Raw genomic sequence first — 8,593 nt, 5'->3', positions numbered from 1 at the left:
GTAAGTATAATGTTAAGTAAGTCTATGAACACAAATAACAGTAACAACAAGAATGTAATCAAAATGCCCAGTTATGGGAAACTAGTGAAGAAATTTACTGGTAAACCCACTGTGATGATGTGTGTGTATGTGTGTGTGTGTACATGTCAAGTTGGCTCAGTGACAGTCCCTAGTTATTTAAGCTAGGTGCTGCTGTGAAGGTATTTTGCAGATGTGATGGATATTAAGAGTATCCTGGGCCGGGCGTGGTGGCTCACACCTGTAATCCCAGCACTTTGGGAGGATCATGAGGTCAGGAGACCGAGACCATCCTGGCTAACACGGTGAAACCTGTCTCTACTGAAAAATACAAAAAATTAGCCGGGCGTGGTGGCAGGTGTCTGTAGTCCCAGCTACTTGGGAGGCTGAGGCAGGAGAATGGCATGAACCCCAGAGGCGGAGCTTGCAGTGAGCCCAATCTCTGCACTCCAGCCTGCGCGACAGAGTGAGACTCCGTCTCAAAAAAAAAAAAAGAGTATCCTGAAAGATCTGGGTGAGCCTGATTCAATCAGTTGAAAAGCTTTAAAAGCAGAAGCCTAAAAAGGCCTTAAAAGTTGAAGCTTCCCTGAAAAAGAAAAGAAATTCCACCCATGGGCAGTGGCGTCTGCTGTACTTGTGCCTGTGGAGTTCCATTCTGCTCATTCTCTTCTCTCCTGACTGCCCATAGACAATAGTTGTGGTCTGTGCCCATGACCTCCCTGATTCTGGACTTGCTTAGCCAGCACCCACAATCTTATAAGCCAATTCCTTTAACAAATTTGTATATATATGAAAAACACTGGTTCTTCCTCTCTAATTAAAGCCTGGCCAACACACCCAAAAATTAGAAGGGGATGCTGCTGTTAGAAGGAATAAGGTATACATTTTAGGCCATTCAAGACTCCAATAAATGACAGTAAAATAATAGCAAAGAAAAACCTTACTTTGGGGTTAAGAAATCACAGATTGATACATAAACTTAATTTTCCTCCTCTATTAAAATCCTACTACAAAACAGTAAATATAGTAAAAGAATTTCTTTTAAAAGGGCATTAATTTAGAAATACAGAGAAAGCAGAGGGGCAACAACCACAAAATCATTTTAGAAGTTGAAAAGCAGAGAGACCAGTGGCAAATTCCTTAGCAGACCTGAGAAGACCACACCCAAAACCAGCAGAAGAAAATGCTAAGAATCTTTAAATACACAGAACTGTGGCGTTGTTACCCCATGGAAGTTGGGGTGGAGGGGAGGCTTAAGTACGGAATGGGTAAAAGCTGGGTGAGAAACCCATTCCTAGTTTCCAAGCTACAGAGCTACAGCCTTTTCCTCAACATGGCTGAAGCGAGGAGGTTATTCTCTAGAGAGTATAAGAGAGGTTTGGAACTAGGGGATGCCAGCACGGATCCAGAGAACGGGTGCCACACTGAAAACAAAAGGATAAAGAGATCATATGCTGTCATGCTGAATGCTGAGTGCAAAGAGTCCTAGCCTTCTTCTCCTACTGGGCTGGAAAATGCGGCCAGGCCGATCCTTCCCATCACATAGGAAGGGCCCCTTGGGGTAATCTGGCAAATCTCTGAAGACCTAAAGAGAGCACTGCTGTGCTTCCCCAGTGAACAGCCCAGCCAGACCATCCTACAGTGAAACTCAAAAGACTCAAAAGACCGCACTCTCACTCATTTGATCTGGACTTTTACATTTCCCAGGCTTCATCATTAGTCGACACCCAGTGATTACCTGACACCTGAAGTTAAAACCTCTAATGTGCAAAACCAAGACCAAGGCAAAAAAAAAAAAAAACCTTAGAGGAATTGGAATTATGTGGGATGAAGAAAAAAATACTACCCTCAGATAAGATATTGTATTCATGAAACAAGTACAGGAGGATATAAAAGAGTTCTTGGAAATTAAAAACTTGTTAGCAAAACTGAAAAACTCGAGAAGGGACTGAAGGATGAAAGTTGAGTGAATCGCCACAAAATAAGAGTAAAATGACAAAACGACACTGGAGCAACCAAAAAATGAGGGAGCTGGCCAGACGACCCAGGGGCTCACGCCTGTAATCCCAACACTTTGGGAGGCCAAGATGGGAGAATCATGAGGCCAGGAGTTTGAGACCAGCCTGGACAACACAGTGAGACCCATTTCTACAAAAAATTTAAAAATTGTCTGGGCTTGGTGGCGTGTACCTGTAGTCCTAGCTACTTGGGAGGCTGAGGTGGGAGGATCGCTTGAGCCCAGGAGTTGGAGGCTACAGGGAGCTATGATTGCACCTTTGCACTCCAGCCTGGGTGACAGAATAAGATCCTGTCTCAAAAAAAAAAAAAAGAAAAAGAGAAAAGAAGAGAAGAGAAAATGAGGGAACTGTCCAGGATCCCCAACACATAAATAACTGAAGCTCCAGAAAGAACAGGGAAGTAGCCTGCAGCAGGTGCTCACAGCCCTTGCTGTTTTGGCTCTCTGGGTCTGTGTGTCCACCCCAGCCTCCAGCCTCCCAACCCATACATACCAATCCACACACAAGGATGAACACAGACTTTGCTAGTTTCTTTGTTTTTTGTTTTTGTTTTTGAGATGGAGTCTCGCTCTGTTGCCCAGGCTGGAGTGCAGTGCACGATCTCGGCTCACTGCAAGCTCCACCTTCCAGGTTCACACCATTCTCCTGCCTCAGCCTCCCGAGTAGCTGGGACTACAGGCCCCTGCCACCACACCCGGCTAAATTTTTGGAATTTTAGTAAAGACAGGGTTGCACCGTGTTAATCAGGATAGTCTTGATCTCTTGACCTCATGATCCGCCCGCCTCAGCCTCCCAAAGTGCTGGGATTACAGGCGTGAGCCATCGCGCCTGGCCAGACTTTGCTAGTTTTACTTCATCCAGCCCTGTTCAAGATGATGATACATAGGAGAAGATAAACCCAGTGACCCTCCTGTGGATTAAGAACTCAGATCCGAGGCTAAGCCTTTCTCCTCAAGTGTTTCCTCACAGGAAACAGATCCATCGAAGGAGAGGAGGACAGGAAAATCAAAAGAAGAAGTCAACATTCCCAGGAGATTCTCAGCAAAATAGAGGAGAGATGTCAAGATGAGAGCTGGCACCAGACCCCGAGGGCAGTGATTCTGGTCTGGAGCAAGGATTCAGGACAGACACGTCAGGAGCCGTTAGCACCAAGATCCCTGCGGGCTTCCCGCAGCTCAGCTGAGGACAGGTCACCCGGGTGATCCCATTCACATTCTTTCTACTCGGCTTACCTTGACATGATGGAGAAGCTTCCTGCCCTCCAGATCAGCTGCAGATCCTCACTCCATCCCACAGCAGTGCTCGGCTTTGACATCCTCCTGAAATCGAAAGGTCAGCTGTGGGGACTACAAAAACAGAACCCAGCAGCCGGCACCCTCCATCCACATTCTTGCCAGATGATCACGGTCTGGTCCATGGATAGTGTGGCCACAGGCCCTGATGGTGGCAGCCCTGTTACACCCAGGACTCAATCAAGACTTGCTGCTCCCTGGCTTCCCCAGAAGGGCCCCTTGTAAATTCTTCGGGAAGCTGAGGTCCACTCTGACCTTGAGATCACGTTACGTTCTCCAGTAGACTTCATTCAACATTGGAAACACTGTGCTTTCCCCACACAGCTAATCTGTGCTTGATGCTCAAAGTTTTTAAAACTGAACAATATGTGAAGAGCAAGGAAATTATTAACTACAGGTCAGGCTAGCACTTACTTTGGTAGACAGGGTGGGGCATTCAACTGGGTGAAGACATACGAGTGCTTCTAAGGTAGTAGTAGTGTTTTGTTCCTTAAAGATGGAAACACTATCCATTTTACTCTTTAAACTATACATTTATGGCCAGGCACGGTGGCTCATGCCTGTAATCCCAGCACTTGGGGAGGCTAAGGTGGGAGGATTGTTTGAGCCCAGGAGTTCAAGACCAGCCTGGGCAACATAGCAAGATCCCATCTCTACTTAATAACAAAACTATACACTTATATTGGATATGCTCTTCTCTATGTATGACATCTTTCACAGTTGGGGGAAAAAAAAGATAAAAACACATAGTAATAGGGAGAACTAAAGGGGAACCATTAGGAGGCCAGAGACTATATTCTACAAAGGGAGAGCAAATGAAAGAGTATGGACAGACAAAAGAAGTCTGAGGGAACCCACATGCCAGAAAAGTAGCAGAAGGGGGCAGTACAGAAGGCCCGCCTACCCTGGAGCCCCCATCCACTGAGAGGTCCACCATTCCCACGCCAGCACATGCACCCTTGTCTGCGGTTTATGTTCACTCTGCATCCCTTCCTGTACTTCACGTTTCTCTTCATCCTTGACATCATGACCCTTGTGGCCCTGTGTCTCATCAACCCCACAGGAGGTGGCAGCTCGGCTTCCCCAAGCCTCTAGTTAGCCCACTGCTGAGCCTCAAAGCTTTGTCTTGGCTGGAAAGAAAGGCCTGAGGCTTCTGGCTGGTGCTCGGCTTCTACTCCAGAGCCGTTCAGCGTCCGTGCCTAAGCATGAGATCTCCTCCTGCCTTGAAGCTGGGGTTTCCCACAGCCTTTGCTAGGCCAGGAGCAAAGTCAAGCTCCATTTGAGTCCTGTTGCCCACCCAAATCACAGAATCATAGCTGTTAGCATGGAAAGGGGCCGCAGAGGTCATCTCGTATTCAATTTCTTGGTCTCATGGCTGCAGTTGAAAATCTGCTCTGCCTTTCCAGAATGATCTGAGCCAGTGTGAGACAGACACCACCTCCAGGAGGAGGCCCATTTGGCTGTGCCCACAACCCCGCCCCCCAGCATGGTTTCCATGTGGGGTAAATAAGCCTCTAACCCACCGGGGTACAAATCCTCTTAGGGCTGCTTGACAGCATGTCTCGGGGCTGCCCTGCAAGGACCCAGCGTGTCCAGAAAGAGCAATCTCAGTGATTTAACTGCCTTCCACCTGAAAAAGACATAGGATTTTTCCCCCCTTGTAATTATAAAAGAAAACCAAGGTACCTGTAGAAAATCTGGAAATTACAGAAAAATCGAAAGAAGAAAATAAAATCACAATGGCATAAGTGCAACTGTGAAGGTTTGGCATCACATCTGAGCTCTGTGAAAGAAACCAGCCCTAAAACCAGCAGCCACCGCCCCAACCCCTACACCCCCATCTGCCTAGCCAGTGACTTAAAATCGATCGTGTTAGGCCAGGAGCAGTGGCTCATGCCTGTGATCCCAGCACTTTGGGAGGCCGAGGCAGGCAGATCACCTGAGGTCGGGAGTTTGAGACCGACCTGACCAACATGGAGAAACCCCGTCTCTACTAAAAATACAAAATTAGCCAGGCGTGGTGGCGCATCCCTGTAATCCCAGCTACTCAGGAGGCTAAGGCAGGAGAATCACTTGAACCCAGCAGGTAGAGGCTGCAGTGAGCCGAGAGCACGCCATTGCACTCCGGACTGGGCAATGAGAGCGAAACTCCGTCTCAAAAAAAAAATAAAAATCCATGGCACTGCTGCCCACTCTGAGGATGGTGCAGGCTGTGGGCTGTCAAGAAGACACAGGCAGGCCCTATCCCTACGGACACAAGGGCCCACTGCAACTACCAGAGCCCCGCACAGCTCTGTGACACCCCGTAGCCACAGGTGAAATCAAGACTGCAGGGCCACGGTGGAACTTTACCCAGGAGGAAATGATGAGGGAGGCATCCACACCAGTCTGCCCCCACCAGCCTGGCCACCAGTGCAGTGTGAGTGAGACTTCTGGAGAACATTCTGCCCCCAAGCCCCTCCAAGAAGAAGGATCAGAGAAAGGAGGGTTCTGCTCTGCCCCAGGCCTCAACCTGCCTTCCTGCAGCTAAAGGCCCAGCCTCCCAACTTCCTCATCACACTGCAACACGGAGTTCAGGCCCACGTGGGCTGTTCTGGGAGTCCAGCAATGCTGGGTGATCTCCCAGTGTGATGCTGTCAGGTACCACAAAGCAGCCCCCAAGCAGGTGGGGCCGTTCCCAGCCGGGGGCCCCAGACAGGGCCCTGACTGAGAATGCTGCCCAGAGCACTCAGCTCACTCCCTTTTGCTTTTCCCAAGCCTGCAGAATTGAATGTGAGGGCCAGAGAGCAGGCTCTGGGTCTCACACAGATGGGCAGCCTGGCTGCAGTCACCAGCTCATGCCACAATGGACAGATGGGTGGCAGGGAAGGGGAGGAAGGAGTGAGAGAGAGGCTGATGCAGCGGGTAGCAGGGACTGCGAATTGTCATGTGAGCCAGAAAGAACCTACACATCAGCCAACTCCAGCTACGTGCTGCAGAGGAGAAGCTGTCTCAAGTTTAGAAATACAGGAAAGCTGACCTACTAGGAAGAGATTAAAAATTCGCATCTTCAAGCACAGCCTTACAGAAATTGACCTTTATTTGTTGTACTAAAGCCTGTTTAACTTTTGATACAAAGTAACATTTTAGTACAGAAAATCCCAGTCTGTCAGCTCAGTACCTGTCTGTGCACACTGTACCATCTCAGTCCCACTCTGCCTACAACTTAGAAAACAGCCCCTACCCCCAGAGGGTCTGCGAGTTAATACCTTGAGAATAGTCTACAGTTTTTCATAGTTTGTCTGAGCTAGAAAACTTGTACCTGTAAAACAAAGGACAGCATTGAGGACTGAAACTTGTCTTTTTTTGAACAACTGTGCAAGAAAATATATCCCTTTTTAAAAAACATCAGTTATGGCTAAACTACAATCTAGTGTCTAGAATTACAAAGAATAAAATGAAATCAAAGATTTCTCGCTAGTAAAATGAAATGTTAGGAACAGTATTAAAATATAGGTCCTACCCCATGACACTTACACAGAGCCCAGTACAGTACCTATTATTAACAAGACGCACAGCTTAAGGAGGAACCACATCAAATCTTCAGCCAGACATATCCAGCCTCAGAAGTGCAATAAAAAAAAAAAAAGCCCCCAAACGAAGACACCCACATTGAGTAAGGTGCATGCCGTGAGTGCTGTAACCAAGATTAAAAAGACCTGTTTTTCTTTTTAGACTGTTGATAGTGACAACAATAACCATTATGCTTCCCCTAAAAGCTCTCAATTCAATGTCTGAAACATGAATGTTTTCATATCAAAAAGAACTGATGTACCTGCCACCCTCTAAAAAGTTTAAGAATTACCCTGCAAACATTGCACTGATGAAGGCTGCCACGACTTACAGAGCCTAAGGAGGACCCAATGGCAGGCATCAGCACAGCTGAACACCACCTGGACCCCACTGCAGCCCTGCCCACGCAGCTCTCACAGAGCAGACACAGTGCTCAAGTAATAAGCACAGATGGAGGAGAAACGAGAGGCTGTGGAAGGCAGGAGAGAAAGGCCGAGAGACGAGTTTGTAAGAACGCCAAAGTCACCTTCCCCAGTGTGGGAGGAAAATGCCAAAGGCACTGGTTCTGCTGCCACAGGCAGTCTGAGCACCTGGAGTTGTGACGTCCTTCCAGGAGAGGTGCCACCAAGGAGCAGGAGGTTTGTCAAAGCTCTGGTCCCACCAACAAGAACCTCCCAAAGCAAAGCAGCCCCCATTGAGGTTCCAAGGTCGTTTTGCTGAAGACGGGAATGAAACCAATACCAAAGCGACAGGGGGTTGACAGAGGGGGCAGAGGCTGGGCACCGGCAACATGGAGCCGTTCAAGTAAACATAAACCACCAAATACTTAGAAAAGGCTTGTAAACGAGTGATCCGAAAGGTACTCTTTGCAGCATCTCTGATCAGCTGGCTAAAGAAAGGTGGGTGCTGAACCCGTCTTTAGTGTTATCTGTTTTGTGTTAAAGCACACGTGTGACACGGGCAGAGTGTGTGGGCCTGGGCCTGGATCGCACGCAGCCGTGGCCCTCTGTCTACAAAGGAGGTGCTTCTGGGTCCTGGTTCCGGATCCTTCCCCTGCATGTTCATAGACGGACAGACTTCTAATTTCAGTTGCTAGAAAAGAGCTGAGCCCGGCGTCCCCTCAGGCGTCCAGCTGCAGTCATCCACAGCACAGCATTCTCCTAGAGCGGGCAGGCTGGAATCCACAGGACTTTATTTTGTTCTTGATTGACCATTGCCAAGATCTGAGTGCAAATGCTTGACAGGGCTCCTCCCTGGATGACCCCTGCAAAAGAGCCCCCCAGACACATGTCATTCAGCTCGGAGTAAGACCCCAGGTTGGAGGCAACGCAGTACAGCTTGCACTCTTTCTACTGTGTGGCTGTCTGCTTTGTGCTCCTTGGCACTCTGCTCCATCCCCACCTGACTCTCTCCTTCACCAGCAAGAAATTGGGAAAGAAAATTGCCCCTCTTGAGTTGATCACTCATATGTAAACTGCCCACCCCACTGCAGTTAACACCCTGGGTTGGGTTTGCGATGGTTTGGGGGAATCCCAGGGCATCAGAAAGAAGTTTGGAGGACATGTGGCGGTGGTCTAATCATTAGCAGGATTCTGCAGGAAACGACAAGTTTAAGGAGCCAGATAGCTCATGGCCAAGAGGAGAGTCACAGCAAGATGATGACTCCAACTTGGGCCAGCCCTGTACTATAGGAGTTTGACACAGGGGTCTATA

General features: G+C 48.4%; 1 protein-coding gene across 3 annotated transcripts in view; it reads right to left on the bottom strand.

Annotated features, from left to right (window-relative positions):
* Positions 1-6,389: 6,389 nt before the first annotated feature.
* Positions 6,390-8,593, bottom strand: part of DLG5 (discs large MAGUK scaffold protein 5) — a 135,643-nt gene continuing 133,439 nt past the window's right edge. For all 3 annotated transcript variants that reach the window (XM_054435604.2, XM_054435606.2, XM_054435605.2), the window contains one exon: positions 6,390-8,144. In XM_054435604.2, the coding sequence (XP_054291579.1) occupies positions 8,041-8,144 (104 nt within the window). In that variant the 3' untranslated portion in view covers positions 6,390-8,040. The remainder of the gene's footprint in view (positions 8,145-8,593) is intronic.

Source organism: Pongo pygmaeus, chromosome 8, assembly GCF_028885625.2.
Source record: "Pongo pygmaeus isolate AG05252 chromosome 8, NHGRI_mPonPyg2-v2.0_pri, whole genome shotgun sequence".
Classification (NCBI taxonomy): domain Eukaryota; kingdom Metazoa; phylum Chordata; class Mammalia; order Primates; family Hominidae; genus Pongo; species Pongo pygmaeus.
This window is presented reverse-complemented; position numbering and strand designations above follow the sequence as displayed.